The 16524-nt window shown below is 39.0% G+C and overlaps 1 protein-coding gene across 2 annotated transcripts in view; it reads left to right on the top strand.

Moving 5' to 3' along the window:
- The window catches only part of snx9a (sorting nexin 9a), an 89019-nt gene that overhangs the window by 37592 nt on the left and 34903 nt on the right, over positions 1-16524 (top strand). For both annotated transcript variants that reach the window (XM_076987758.1, XM_076987757.1), the window contains exon 4: positions 14564-14645. In XM_076987758.1, coding sequence (XP_076843873.1) covers positions 14564-14645 — 82 coding nt within the window. The remainder of the gene's footprint in view (positions 1-14563; positions 14646-16524) is intronic.

Below are 16524 nucleotides of genomic sequence, written 5' to 3' on the forward strand. Positions count from 1 at the left end.
GTAAGAATTATGTGTGATGTGTTTGCATCTATAGCCAATTCACTGACGTCTCCTAGGATGCACAGTCTGGGGGAAGTTGGGATATAGCATTTAAGCCACGTGGACAAGTCTACACATATTTTCTGCCAGAATTCCTGGACAGGCCTACAGTCCCATATAGCATGCATATACAGTTGTGATCAAATTTATTCAACCCCCACTGAAATAAAGTGTTTTGGCCAGTTTGACATTGATTTTGATCATTTCAGTCATCTTATTTACAATTATATCAAAGAGGCACTTATAAATTAGACAAACATAACATAATATTTATGATGGAATAACCACAAATGTCTTTACTGTGCTCACATCATTATCAGTTTTATTCAACCCCCTAGTGACATTATTTTTTAGTACTTAGTACAACATCCTTTTCCAGTTATGACAGCTTTCAAGCGTGAAGAATAGCTTGACACAAGTGTCTTGCAGCGACCTATGGGTATCTTAGCCCATTCTTCATGGGCAAAAGCCTCCAGTTCAGTCACATTCTTAGGCTTGCGCACTGCAACTGCCTTCTTTAGGTCCCACCAGAGGTTCTCAATTGGATTTAAGTCTGGTGATTGCGATGGCCACTCTAGAATGTTCCAGCCTTTCATGTTCAACCATGCTCTAGTGGACTTGGATGTGTGCTTCAGATCATTGTCCTGTTGGAAGGTCCAACGTCTCCCAAGCCGCAGGTTTGTGACTGACTCCATCACATTTTCCTCCAAGATCTCCTGGTACTGAAGGGAATTCATGGTACCCTGCACACGTTGAAGCTTTCCTGTACCATTAGAAGCAAAACAGCCCCAAAGCATAATTGACCCCCCGCCATGCTTCACAGTAGGCAAGGTGTTCTTTTGTTCATAAGCCTGGTTCTTCCTTCTCCAAACATAGCGCTGGTCCATTGTCCCAAACAGTTCTAATTTAGTTTCATCTGACCACAGTACACTGTTCCAAAACCTTTGTGGCTTGTCCACATGACTTTTGGCATACTGCAGTCGACTTTTCTCGGGTGCGTCTGGGCGTTCTGGCATGGAGGTCTTCGTTATGCAGTGCGCGCCTTATTGTCTGAGCTGAAACTTCAGTGCCCACATCTGACAGGTCTTTTTTCAGTTCCTTAGCAGTCACGCGGGGATTTTTCTCCACATTACGCTTCAGGTAGCGCACAGCAGTCGCGGTCAGGATCTTCTTTCTGCCACGACCAGGTAACGTTTCCACTGTGCCCTTTAACTTGAACTTGCGAATGATACTTCCGATAGTGTCTCTTGGAATATTTAATAACTTCGCAATCTTTTTATATCCATTGCCATTCTTGTGAAGAGCAATAACCTCTTCTCTTGTCTTCTGGGACCATTCTCTTGCCTTCACCATGCTTGGAAACACACCAGTAGATGTCTAGAAGGAGCTGAGTATCACAGTCCTTTTAAATCTGCCTAATTGGTGCTTATCATGCTTGATTGCTGCTCGTTGACATCCACAGATGTTTTCAATACCTGATGGAAAACACTGGAATGAACCTCTGTTCTTAGGAGTGGTAGTCGTAAAGGGGTTGAATAATTGTGTCAATGAAGAAATCACAAAAAGGCCATTTAATACTTTATGACAAAAAAAATTGATGCTATCTTAGTTGCATTTAGTTCTTTAACAAGTCCTTGTAAGATTTCATTATTAACACAATTACAAATGTGCACTGAATTCCATAAAACCCTTCGCAGCATTGGGGGTTGAATAAATTTGATCACAACTGTAGTGATCAAGTACATTGACTGTACAGTGGGTGCAAATGTTTGACTGTGCTAGGCCCATTTGGAACATCCTTTGTCCTGTATAATGTGTTCTATGAAGTACTTTGTATTGTAACAATTGTATTGTTACTGTTCCAAGATCCAAGTTCCAAGATGGCGCCTGTGTCTGTGGCTTGCCGTCTGTCTCTCCAAATTTTGGTTGTTTTCCTGTTGTTTTTGTCGCTAATTGTGCCTATTGCCAACTCTCTGCTGGTTTATGATCGCCAAACTCTCCTAAGTATTCGTAACTTATGCGAATTTTGTGAACGGGTCAGTGAAGATAAACAGGAAACTTTTTACTCTTCGCCTCCGTTAAACATACCGGCTTACCTGCGCCGTTTGCCTATTCCATCTAAACGCAGAAGGCGCAGATGTCGTGGGAAACGCAGCGGCAGGTTGATAAAACTAAAAGCCAAGTTGGCTTGCTCTTCTGTCGCTGGATTTACTGGGTCGGCTTGTTGCCGTCTTACTTCTTGGCGCTTCCTGGATCCGATCGCCTCATCCGTGGTCCCGCTGGTTGGCTCGCTTGAGGTGCGGCGGATGGGTCTCTACTTTCCCTACCTCTGCGGGCGCGGGATGAATCTGCACAACCTGCGGCCCCTCGCCCTCGACTCCGGTCAAGATGGCTCTGGTAAATGCTAGATCTCTAGCCAACAAAACATTTATCCTGAAGGATTTCTTCATCTCCCACGGTTTGGACTTCATGTGTATTACCGAGACATGGATGACTGTTGGTGAGTCCAGCGCTTTTTCTGATCTTCTGCCACTCGACTGCACTTACTTGAAATCTCCGAGGACGTCAGGACGTGGTGGAGGCACCGCGACTGTTTACAAGGAACGATTTAAGTGTAAACAGGTCAAACTGACTACTTCTTATTCCAGCTTTGAGATAAGCTTATTTGAACTTTGCTCCACCCTCCTGGTTCTGTGTGCTGTTGTATACAGACCACGAGGTACAACAAAAAATTCATCGGTGACTTTGCTGACTTCCTGGCAGGAATAATGCCGAACTATGATCGGGTTTTAATTGTTGGTGATTTTAACATTCATGTTTGCTGCCCATTGAAATCGTTGGCCAGAGATTTTTTACATCTCATTGACTCTTTTAGCTTTGTTCAATCAGTATCTGCCCCAACTACAGGAATAGGGGCACACTCTTGATCTTGTTTTAACATATGGTTTAACTCTTTCTAACTTGGAGGTCTACGATGCTACTTTTTCTGATCATATGCCCATTGTTTTCGACATGCCGTTAACCTGTCATATCGAAAAACCTCGTATTCCTATGCAGCACTGTCGTGTTTTTAACGCATCCACTGCCGCTCAGTTCTCCGTGGCTTTTACCGATGCGATCAGCCCTCCTGAGGCCCCTAGCCCTAACTTAGATGTGGAGGTGCTCATCTCACGGTTCACGTCTACCTGTCAGACGGTCTTAGATATTGTGGCTCTGCTAAAAATGAGACTCTCGAAAGCTCAACCTGAGCCCTGGATGAATGACGATACGCGCGCAGCTAGGCGTGAGTGCAGGAGAGCTGAGCGAAAATGGAAGAAGGACAAATTGCAGGTGTCTTTCCAATTGCTTCACGATAGTTGGCGTTCTTATCAGAAAACTGTAAAAACTGCTAAAACCAAACACTTTTCTGATATTATTGATTCAAACCCGCATAATCCCAGTGTTCTTTTTAAAATGGTAAATTCAGCTTTAAATGTACCACAATCCGCTCGCCTGGAATGCTCGATTGAAGTATGTGAGACCTTTAAGAGCTTTTTTATCAATAAGGTTGCTGATATCAGGGCCCTCATTAGTTCTCCTTATTATGACTCTGATATCTCTGTTACATGCTCAGCTGTCTTTGACCAATTTGAGCCTGTTAGTTTGTCTTTTTTAAAAGATATCATTGACCATATGAAGCCTGCTGGGTCCCCTGATGACCCCATTCCACCTCGCCTTCTTAAAGAGGTCCTGCCCACTCTAGCACCATTTGTGCTGAATATCATTAATGGATGCTTAGCTAGTGGTACAGTGCCTGCCTGCTTTAAGAGCGCAGTAGTGACCCCACTCATCAAAAAACCTGGATTAGACTTATTAAATCCTTGTAATTTTAGGCCAATCTCAAAACTTTCTTTTATTTCTAAAGTCTTAGAGAAAATTGTCTACTCCCAGTTGAATTCATTTTTAATACAACACTATGGAGGTGTTCCAGTCTGGTTTTAAATCCCGCCATAGTACCGAGTCCGCTTTGCTGAGGGTTTTTAACGATGTTCTTTTATCCACTGATTCCGGTCACTGTGTTGCTCTGGTGCTGTTGGACCTAACAGCAGCCTTTGATACAGTGGACCATCAGATCCTCGTGTCTCGCTTGGAAAATTGGGTGGGCATTAAGGGTGTTGTATTAAGATTGGTTTAGATCCTATTTATCTGGGAGAAGTTTTTGTGTCCGCATCGGAGCTGCTGAGTCTGGAGTAGCACCGCTTACATGTGGAGTGCCCCAGGGCTCTATACTTGGTCCTCTCCTCTTCTCTCTTTATCTATTGCCATTGGGATAAATATTTAGAAGACATGACATCGCTTTTCACTTTTATGCTGATGACTGTCAAATATATGTGTCTCTGAAGCAGGAAAATGCATATTCTGCAAACCATCTTTTAAAGTGTATTGAGGACATCAGGGTATAGCTGTCCGCAAATTTTTTGCACCTAAATGATAATAAGACTGAGGTCGTGTTGTTTGGGCCTAGTAACACCTCCAAAATTAACACTAGAAGCGCCAAAGCTCCGGTCATTTGACCGCTGTGACGTCTACTAGAAGCGCCGCCTCTGGTCGACCTAATTATACCTAGAAGCGCCGAGCACCGGTCACTTGACCGCAGCACCACAAAAAAATATATATATCTTTGCACTGGATCCAATTTCAGAACCCTCCTTTCATGACTTTCCCCAGAATTGTCCTTTTAATAAACTAGTATTTTTACATTGTTAAAAGAAACCCTGCACATGCTAGTTTCAATCGATTTCGCTCGTATCTCTGTAATATTGTCGTCGTCGCCTACACTTCAAGACTGTGATTCTCTTTTCTGCCAGCGGGTGTCGCAAAGATTCGTATGTCATTTAATATTTAGTATAACTAAATAAAGATCAATAGTTTTCAAAACTAAATTATTCACAAAGTTCAAACTGATTATTGTGTAAAGACAAAACGGAATTCGTCCGTTGAACGAAAGTGAAAGTGTTTCACTTTCCAAAGTCTTAAAATATATACTTTATTTATTAATATTATTTAATATATACTATATACAAGTTTACATCAATGGTTTTCAAACCGTGAGAGAGTCTTGCTTTGCCTAGTAAATGCTTTAGTAGTTTGCAGGAATTCTGCGAATGGTAATTAGCTTACTTATCAAGTCAATATCTCAAAGAAATGATCTCTCGGGTATAATCGCTCTTCGCCAGGGCTAGCTGTTAGACACATACATTATGAATGGCTGTATGGCATTACAAAAGAATTAAGCAGAATGCAAGTTACGTATGCAAATGCATACCTTTACGAGCGAAACTGAGATGATGGCATGGGCGGTGCTGTTATGAACACTTTATTCACAATAGAATTCATGAGGCAACGCGAGCTATAAATTCGTCGGCACGCGGCTACACAGTTTGCTTGAAAGCTCGGTTTGGGTGATCGAACAGCAACACAGTTTGCTTGAAAGCTCGGTTTGGGTGATCGAACAGCAACACAGTTTGCGTGACTCCTCGGTTTGGGCGTTTGAAAGGTTGCATAGTGCAATTCACTACATAAATGGAACTTTATTTGATGTGGGGAACGAAACTTATGCAATATATGCCTGTAGCTGTGTTCTACAACCTCCAAAACCTGGCTGTAATTAATAAATATTGTTCAAACAGTGCATGAACATTAACTACAGCGGTGGAGGTTTATTCTCAAGTTCAAAATTCACTACATAAATGGAACTTAATTTGAGGTGGTGAACGAAACTTATTCAATATACGCTAAAGAGAGACGGGATGCACCCGTTGTTGGCCTGTAGCTGTGTTCTACAACCTCCAAAACCTGGCTGTAATTAATAAATATTGTTCAAACAGTGCATAAACATTAACCACAGCGGTGGAGGTTTATTCTCAAGTTCACAATTCCTTACATAAATGGAACTTAATTTGAGGTGGGGAACGAAACTTATGCAATATAAGCTACATGTAAATCACCGAATGATGATAACGCTCGGTGATAACACGGTCGTTAGGACGTGGGATCACACATCGACATCGGCTATTCACCGATCAAACACCTCATTTGAAACGGCAACACAATACGGCGAGATGAAAAAGTGAACATTAGAGAGGAGAGAGGCAACTGTATTCGTGAAGCCATCCGTATCATTTTAATAATTTTGCGTTTTGTTACGCAAAGGTACATAGCCTACCTTTTATAATGATATTTTTGTAATTAATTTAGCCTATTTATGCTTTTGTTCTTTGTCTAACACAAAACATTATATACATTTATATGTAGATTTGTTATGTTCACCATAGCCTACAATTCACTAACATACACAACTTTTAGACATTAAAACTTGAAATGGCGTAACATTGAGTATACAAACAAACTTGCTTTAGCTCGGTCTACGGGCTTCACTTTGGTACTCTGAGTATCGAACAAGCTTTCTGTGGATGTGGGGGTGGAAGGCTGCAGCGCAGTCTGTTGCATTAGCAAGACAAAAGACGTGAACGCTTCAAAGTGGGGGTGCGGGCCAGTGGGTTAGTGGTGTGGCGAACGAACATGATAATCTAGTGACATATATGCCAACAGAATAACACACAGACAAATAAGCAAACTATTACACTAACCAAGAAACAAAACTGAAACTATATTTTGCATTTACGTTTTCGCACAAACCAGGAAATGCAATATTAAACTAAACAAAACTGGCAATGGGGAAGCTACTGAAAACAAGGTCACAAGGCACTGATTCTAAATGGTTCAGTCACATTAATTTGTTAACATATTGACGTTACGTGCAAATGTCACCATTACGAATATTTTGTTTGGGCTCATTCTTCATTTTGTGCAAAACGCCATCTAGCGTTAATTATGTGTCAGTACCAGCTCCCCTGTGTAAAGACTCAGCGGTCTTTTGACCGCCCGAGGCGCGCTTTAAGTAGGTGAAAACAACACGGCGCTAGTAGGAGGTGGTGAAAGCGGTCAGATGACCGGCCCTCCGCGCTTCTAGGTATAAGTATGTAAATGAGGCGCGGCGCTTCTAGTGTTAAGTCAACATCTCACACTGACGGCAACTGACCTGGGTGTAAAATTGGACACTGATCTTAAACTTGATGCACAGATTAAATCAGTTGTCAAGTCGAGCTTTTATCATTTAAGACAATTGGCCAAAGTGAAGCCATTTCTTTCTGTGCATCACTTTGAGATTTTAATCCATGCTTTTATCACAGCTCGCTTAGATTACTGCAATGCACTTTATGTGGGAGTGGACCAGACTTTACTTACCCGACTACAGTTGGTCCAAAATGCTGCTGCTCGTCTTTTAGTTGGCGTCAAAAAACGCGACCATATTACGCCGATTTTAGCCTCACTTCACTGGCTCCCAGTTCATTTTAGGATCGATTTTAAAATTTTGCTATTTTGTTTTAAATATCTTCACGGCCTCGCCCCTCCTTATTTGTCTGACCTGCTCCACCCATACGTCCCCTCACGCTCACTCAGGTCAGCCGCTCTGTCATTTTTGGCTGTCCCAAAAACAAAGAGGAAGCTGAGAGGTGATTGTGCCTTTTCAGTCGCCGCCCCAAAACTGTGGAACGATCTTCCCCTGTACATCAGGCAGGCCGAATCACTCTCTGCTTTTATATCCTCTCTTAAAACATATTTATTCTCTGCGGCTTTTAACTCAGTCTAAGATGTTGGCTCTTATTTGTTTTATTGTTTTAATAACTGTCCTGTGTGTGTGTGTCTTTGTGTTGTATGTGTATACACATGACTTGTTTGCTTCTTGTTTTTAAATCTTGTTTTTAGTTGTGTACAGCACTTTGGCCAATAGCATTGATTTAAAGTGCTTTATAAATAAACAAAGTTGAAGTATAAGTTGTAAGTTGGGGCTTTTACTTATTTTGAAAATATTTGTGCATACGTCTGTCCAAAAATGTTGATCTGGATTAATAGATAGATCTCGTTCCCATTTGGCTATTGGAAGGGAGATTGAATCATCAAATTTTAACAATAATTTATACAGTTTTGATAATAATTTAGGAGTATCTAGATTTAAAAATTCAGTTACCCATGCTGATATTTCTAAATTCAGTTGATTGCGGTTAAATCTCTGTTGATTGATGGATTTTAATTGTTGATATTCAAGAAATCTACTGTTATTTATACCATACTCTGATATAAGTTCCTGAAATGTGACAGTTTCCATTTTTAATAATATGTTCTAAATTTTTTATTCCCTTATCATGCCATGATGTGAAATGTAATACTTTCTTGTTCTGACAGATGTCTGGATTGTTGCAAATGGGTGTTAGTTTGCATGGGATGAGTGGAGACCGAGTTAATTTAAGGAATTCCCACCAGGCTGTCAGTGAAGTATTTATACTGAGGCTTTTAAAACAGTCCTGACGCTTAATATTAGGGCTAATGTAAGGGAGGTCTGAGAGTTTTAATTTCCCGCAGAATGCTTGTTCTAGGTCCAACCATGGGCTGTCTATTAAGTCGTATTTGTTCCATTTTAAAATGTACTGTAATCTATTGGCTAAGGAATATTGATAAAAATTTGGTAGTTCTAAGCCACCATTGAGTTTTGGCTTTTGCAAGGTTTTCAGACTTATTCTTGATGGCTTGTTTTTCCATAGGAATTTTGAGATGTTTGAGTCTAAGGATTTAAACCAAGCGGCAGAGGGTTTATTTGGGATTAGTGAGAATAAATAATTGACTTTGGGTAGAACAATCATTTTAATGGTAGCGACTCTCCCTATGAGTGATATAGATATAGCGTTCCAGCGTGTGAGATTATCTTCTATTGTTTTTAATAGCGGGATATGATTTAACTGTACTAATTCTAAAAGTTTAGCAGAGACATATATGCCTAAATATCTAATATTACCTGATTGTAGTGGAGTGGTGGTCGTGTTCTGGAAACTACAATTTATAGGCAAAACTGTTGACTTACCCCAGTTGATGGAGTATTCTGTTATAGAAGAGAAGCTGTCTATAAGTTTGATTGTATTCGGAAGAGAAGCTTGTGTGTTCTGCAGGAAAAGTAATACATCATCTGCGTAGAGACTTATCTTGTGGTTTGTGGTTCCTGTGTTAATTCCTGTAATACTTGCATTTTGTCGAATTGCTGCTGCTAATGGCTCAATGAAGAGAACGAAAAGTGAGGGTGATAGTGGGCAGCCCTGCCTGGTGCCCCTCTGTAGAGTGAAGCTTTGTGAGGTGACATCGTTCGTCCTAACACATGCATTAGGAGAGCTATGTAGGGTTTTGATCCAGTTTATGAAGGATGAGCCAAATCCAAATTTGTGTAGTACTGCTAATAAATATTTCCAGTTTACCCGGTCAAATGCTTTTGCTGCATCTAAAGATACAATAGTAGTCTCTGATAAAACCTGTTTGGTCTGGATGTATTATAAATGGTGTGATTTTCTCTAATCTTCTGGCAAGTGCTTTGCAAATAATTTTAAGATCTACATTTATGAGTGAAATGGGGCGATAGCTGGAAGGAAGTGTAGGGTCTTTGCCTGGTTTAAGAAGTATGCTAATGTTAGCAGAATTCATGTCTGGGGACAGTACGTGATCATTTTGAATTTGAGTGACCATTCTAAACAAGGTTGGTTCTAGTACAGACCATAATTCTGGTAGAATTCTACCGGAAATCCATCTGGTCCTGGAGCTTTGTTATTTGGTAGCTGCTGTAGGGCTTCATGTAATTCGGGCAGTGCAAGTGGTGACTCCAGTGCAACAACTTGTTCGTTTTCCAGCTTTGGGAGATTTATATTATTAATAAATCCTTCAATAGCTGAATCAGATGGACTAATCTGTGATGTATATAAAGCTTTATAAAACTCTTTAAAAGCTTTATTTATTCGTTGTGGGTCATGAATAATGCTACCTGTTGAGTTCTTATTAGAAGAGAGTTGTCTTTTCCTTAATAAGCTTTAACTGATTAGCAAGGAATTTTCCGGATTTATTGCCATGTTCAAAATTTTGCCAATGCAGTCTTTGCAGTAAAAATTGCGTCTTTTTATCTATTATTTCATTTAATTCCAGTTTGAGTTTTCTCAGCTTGTTCAGTGTGTGTTCTTGTGGTGAGGCAGCATGGGCAGCTTCTAAAGATTTTATTTTTTCTTCCAATTCTAATACATGTGTTTTTTCTGTCTTTTTCTTATGTGTGCAGTAGGATATTATTTTCCCCCGCATTACTGCCTTCCCTGCTTCCCAAAGAACACACGGTGAGATTCCTGGTAGATCGTTATATTCTGAATATGTTGCCCATTCTTTTTTGAAATAATTAATGAAATCTTGTTCTTTAAGTAATGATGTATTTAATCTCCAGTTCCTCGTTGCTGGTGTGGTTCTTTTCTGTGTTAGAGAGAGAGAGACCGGTGCATGATCACTGATAGTGATAGGATGAATATGGGTGTCTGTGACATCTGTCATAATAGAATTGCTAACTAAGAAGTTGTCTAAACGAGAATGTGAATGGTGTACTGCCGAAAAGAAGGTGTAATCCCGGAGAGTGGGGTGGTGTGAACGCCACGCATCAGAGAGCCCAAAATCATTCATATATTGTTTTAGGGTGTCTGCAGACTGCCAGTTCCTTTGACTCACTGCTGTACTGAGCCTGTCGATATCTGGATCAAGTACCAAGTTGAAGTCTCCTCCTATTATTAGTTTGGTGTCAGAGTGATCAGAGAGTGCAGTGAAAATATTGTGAAAAAAGGAGGGGTCGTCAACATTTGGTCCATATATGTTAGCAATACATAAACGCATATTTAGAATAGATAGGTTAAGTATTATAAATCTACCATCTGGATCTGTTATATTGTTGCTAATGGAAAAGCTTATCCTTTTGTTAATTTAATCGTGGTATTTTTCTAAATTATATCGGTTTCACAGTATTTGACGGTTTTTCCCCCCATGCGTGATGTGTTAACTGCATTGATTATGAAAAAAATTACCACAGTAAAGTGGTTAAGAGTAGCCTATTCCACTTTTAGAAAAATGTCTCCACCTAAGTATTACATGTAATACAGATTTGCATGGCCTCACATGATCAGTTTTCAAATGGTAGCACTAAAGTAGTGAATTAATCATATGGCATGACAGTTGCAGTAAAAATACAAAACATTTTTTTTTATTTTTTTTATTTTAATGTGATAAAAAGCAGATTATTTGGAATCATTTAGACCATATGTGTATTTGTATAAATATGTAACTTAATTAAGCTGAAGGTGCAGATAGATAGATAGATAGATCGAACGAACGAACGAACGAACTTTATTAATCCCAGAGGGAAAGTCAGTTATTGCAGCAGCACAGTTACAAAGAGAGCAAGAACAATATCAGAGTGCTACCCGTATTTTCCCCACTATAAGCTGTTACTAATGCCCGGTTCACACTACATGATTTTAGGCTGGTTTTTCAGTTGCCGACTGTTTTTTTTTTGTAGATCGCTGACAGAAACTGTGGTCAGAGGCAAATCGGCGATCACTCGGCGCTCGCTCAGTCGTGTAGTGTGAACTGCTGAAAGACGCTCGCCGAGCCGTCGCCGACTCATCGCAGACGCCCGGCAGATATCTAGCACGTTTAATATGTAGCATGTTTAATATGTAGCATGTTTAATATCTAGCATGTTTAATATCTAGCAGTCGGCGACTGAGAGTCATCTCTGAAGAATGTAAAACTTTCAAGAATGCTTTCAAAACAGTAACCCAGCAAACACACAAAATCCTCACCTTTCTTACAACTTTACTACAACACTGTGTTTAAGTTATTGTGACAGCACTGGAGAAATAGTGCGATTGATTATATCTATGTTCACTGCAACAGCTAGATGAAATAATTCTGGCAACTTGGGACTATGGAGTGTTTAAACAGTAAAAAAATAATAATAATAACGAAAATGTGGAGTACATGTACATTGTGGTGTTGCTGGTTCTCACGAGAGTTTCATTTTCGTGTTCTCGTGTTTTTGGACGGCAGCCAGATGAGTCGGCGATCCCCAGTCGTGTAATTCGTGAGCCCGCGTCGCCGATCAGTCATGTAGTGTGAAAGCCACAACAACTGAAAGACTTGCGATTACAGCACAACCAGTCGTGTAGTGCGAACGGCACAAAAACCTGACGACTGAAAAGTCGTGTAGTATGAACCTGGCATTATTCCCTCACGCTTTGAACCATGCGACTTATAATGAGGTGTGGCTTTTCTGTAGATGTTTCTTCACCTGTCAGGGGTGGAGCAGAAAGTTAATCAGGTGGTAAGACAAAGTTGTAAATCAAAGAAGAAAGTGCTCATTTTCATTTAACACAGCAGGCACGACGGAGATTTTTTTCCAAACGAACGTGTTGTGCAAAATTCCAAGTCCCCTCGTTTGCACACACATAAAGACGCTACAGATGATATTAGGGAGTTACAGTGATTATAACTTAGTTCATTGAGCACTCTAGTTTTGTCCTAACTAGATATTTAGACATAATACTGCTGTAATACTGTGAAGTCGTGGTCAGAGGTGAAGTTCGGTATAGCCAGTGTGTATTTTATTTAAAATAATTAACACCCTTGAGCCACTGTGTCTTTGGACATAGATAATGCAGTTTGCTGTGATGGATAATTAAAGTCTAGCTCTTATTTATGCATAGAAACGTAAATCAACAATATCATCTGTAGCGTCTTTATGCTCGGATAAACGAGGGGAGTCGGAATTTGCCACAACACAAAGTGTCCCTTGAGAAACAATTAACGACCGTGCTGCATTCCAAATACGTGAAGTTTATTTTAACCGGTGTGGCCGGTTTATGAAAAATTCTTATGATAACAAAAAAAACACCGGTTTTCGGTGCGAACCGGTATACTGCCCAGCACTATGCTGTACCGGACCATTGTCTTGTTGCAAATTCCATTTCCTTCCCAGCTTCAGCTCCCGGACTGATGGCAAGAGAGTCTGGCCAAGACAATGTTGATAAACCATTAATGAATGGTTCCTTGGATATAAAGGCCCAGACCTTTACATTTCCACCACCATGCTTCACTGGGAGGAGGTTCTTCTCTTTATTTGCAGTATTGGCTTTTCCAAACATGGTGCCTGTGATTGTGGCCAAATAATTCAATTTTGGACTCATCTGTCCAGAAAATGAACTTCCATTTTCCAAATGCTTATTCTTCTTGGTGTAAGTTTTGATGGCCGTCCACTTTTGTTGCAATGATGCTGATCTTTTGGAGATGGTCTTGTAATGTTTTCCAGACTGTCGACACCTTCTGTCTGTTGTCCTTGGGTGTCTCCTTTCCTCTCAGTATTGTTTATGTATGTGTTAACACAACACAGTGGTTTGGTTTGTTTCCTCTCCCTTTTAATTAGTGTGACTAAAAACATTTCCAAAGGGTGTCTTATTTGATTGATCTACTTAATTGATTACATGAGCACTCACATGTGTTTCACCTTAGTCTTTCACCTAATTGATTTTACCGGTGCAGCTATGGTTAATTTACATTTGCACATGCTCTGATTACATGTTTCATGTGATCTGCTGGCAACTCACACATTTCTCGCAAAACAGGTAAATGGAATTGATGAACATAAACTTGACATTTCATATACAAAAACTGGTGATGGTAAAATAAGAGAATCGTGGTAAAACAACTGAAAATATAAATCCTAAAACTCAAGGATTTCACAAACTATAAAGCAGCACTAATCTGCATAATGAAAAAGAGAATGTATCACTCATCTGAAAACCACACCTCATGCAGTTTCTGTTGCACTCTGATTTTCTAGTATACTTCATTCAATACAACAAAATTGTACATTACAACATTGCATTAGCAGGACATTTCATCAAGTGCTAAAAATTGTGGAAAAGGCCCATGTAGCCCTAGCAGCCTGGCTGAGTCCCTGACGTTAGGAACGATCCTTGACAACAGAGTGCTGATGATAAACACTTGAGGAACTTTGTGTTCAGGATAAATTGGTATAAATGATTCAATAGTTGGGGGCAGGAAAGAAGCCAAATGCTTCCTCGTAGTGATGGATCAGTGCTTCGCAGACTCAAGGTCAGATCTATCAAAACAGGCCATTAAGACTGGCGCTGATGTGGAGGAAAAGATTCAAGAGCCACAGACCTTTTAGGTCCCCCTGCAAAACCATATGTGGAGCTGTCGATGGCCATGCTGTGGGCTTTAGATGGCTATGACTGTATACTGAAGAATGAATCCATTTGCTGACTATTGCTGACCATTTCAACATACTGTTATTATCAACATTTATATAAGTTAGTGTAATAATGGCTTAATTTTCTTCTGATTCATTGAACAGAATTCAGAAAGTGCGGCTGAATGTATGGAAAGCTGGAATTGCTTTGGTAATTGTATGTGTAGTACTTTTGTGTAGAATATACACAAAACAGTGACATTTACAAAGAAAATACAATCGAGTATCAGTAGTGTTTTACATTATAGAAAAAATAATGATTGCATAGAATGAAGAGATATTTGAATGATATTTTTTATCTTATTGTAGGGAGTTAATGGCAGTGAACAGACTAAAAGCAGTCAAGTGGACATCTGGGGTGACAGTCAACAGCAAGCACTAGCCCATCAGGGTAAGAGGAGGTCCAGATCTCTGTGCTGGAACTGCTGTATGTGGTTCATTGTCAGAAGGCTTCAAAACATGAAGTCTATGTTTCTACTTTGTACTTACCAAGTCGGAATATCTTAAAGCTTTATAGAATGTCTATAGAATATCTTTATTCAAAAATAATGAAACATGTATGCCTAAAATGAAATAATCTTGGTTTTGTATTCGATTACTCCCATTTGTGGTTAATGGACCAAAAGCCAAATATCTAAATATATATATATATATATATATATATATATATATATATATATATATATATATATATATATATATATATTATGGCAAGCCGTTCAGGAAAAAACTATATATATAGAATGACTGCTAAGTCTGAATATATGGAATGAAACCTGAAAATATGGAATGAAAGTCTGAATATATGGAATGAAAGTCTGAATATATAGAATGAAAGTCTGAATATGGACGTCAGGTTTCATTCCATATATTCAGACTTTCATTCAATATTCTCAGGTTTCATTCCATATATTCAGACTTCATTCCATATTCTCAGGTTTCATTCCATATATTCAGACTTAGCAGTCATTCTATATATATAGTTTTTTTCCTGAACGGCTTGCCATAATATATATATATATATATATATATATATATATATATATATATATATATATATATATATATATATATATATATATATATATATATACTGCTCAAAAAAAATAAAGGGAACACTAAAATAACACATCCTAGATCTCAATTAATAAAAATCTTTGAAATCAGTTGAAAATTTCTCATTTCTACCTGTTGTCTGTTCACATTTGCACAAGAGCAGTGGAAATTGACTCACTATCAGTGTTGCTTCCTATCTGAACACGAAGTGTGGATAACTTGGAGTTACATTGTGTTGTTTAAGTGTTCCCTTTATTTTTTTGAGCAGTGTATATTATTAACAGAAGAAGCAGCAACATAAGTTGATTAATTTTATTGCAAAAACCAAAGTGTTGCAACAAACAAATATATATATATATATATATATATATATATATATATATTAGGGGTGGGACGCAATCAAAAAAATTAATCAAATTAATCGGAAGCTTTGCAAATAATTAATCGAAATTAATCGCATTTAAATCGCATTTCAGTATTTAACATGAGAAATATTAATTTAAGTTTGAATGATGAATGAATCAATGAACATAAAATAAACCTCTTGTTTATTTTTCCACCAGTCTACTACGAAGACCAATATATGTGTAGTGTGCAGAAAACAGTTCAGAACATTGGAAATTCTGACCAAAAATGTTGTTTAATTTAGGGAGTTTTGCTCAGGATATTGGAAGAATTGAAGTAAATCAGAAGATGTTTTTTAATACCATTTTAGATGGTAGACTTTCTTTAATTTCCCAGGCCTCTGCCATAGGCATCTTCATAGTGCCTAGAAGTGGTCTTCTGCATGCTCAAAGCAAATGACTGGATCTTCATCATCTATAGATTCATCATCTATAATATGAGCTGTCACACCGAGATCATTCTTGTTGCTAACAGAGGTCCAGTGATCCCCAGTCAGAGCCACATTTGTGGCACTCTTCACAATAACCTGTTTTAATTCTTTCCTCATCATACAGCTGCTGGATTTTCTTCGACATTGTCTTTCTGAGGTGAGTTTCCCAAAACGTTCTTAGTGCCAAGTACTTCGTCACCTCGTTCTTACGTACGAGGTTAAGAAGTACTTGGCGCTAAGAACGTTTTGGGAAACTCACCCCTGGACGGTAGTTCGTAACTTGCATCAGTTGACGCAATTCGCAGCGCTTCTTGTAAGCATTTATCTTCGACCACAGAGAGCGGACAACACAAATAATGTGACGCATCATGTATAAACG

Source organism: Brachyhypopomus gauderio, unplaced genomic scaffold, assembly GCF_052324685.1.
Source record: "Brachyhypopomus gauderio isolate BG-103 unplaced genomic scaffold, BGAUD_0.2 sc56, whole genome shotgun sequence".
Lineage (NCBI taxonomy): Eukaryota > Metazoa > Chordata > Actinopteri > Gymnotiformes > Hypopomidae > Brachyhypopomus > Brachyhypopomus gauderio.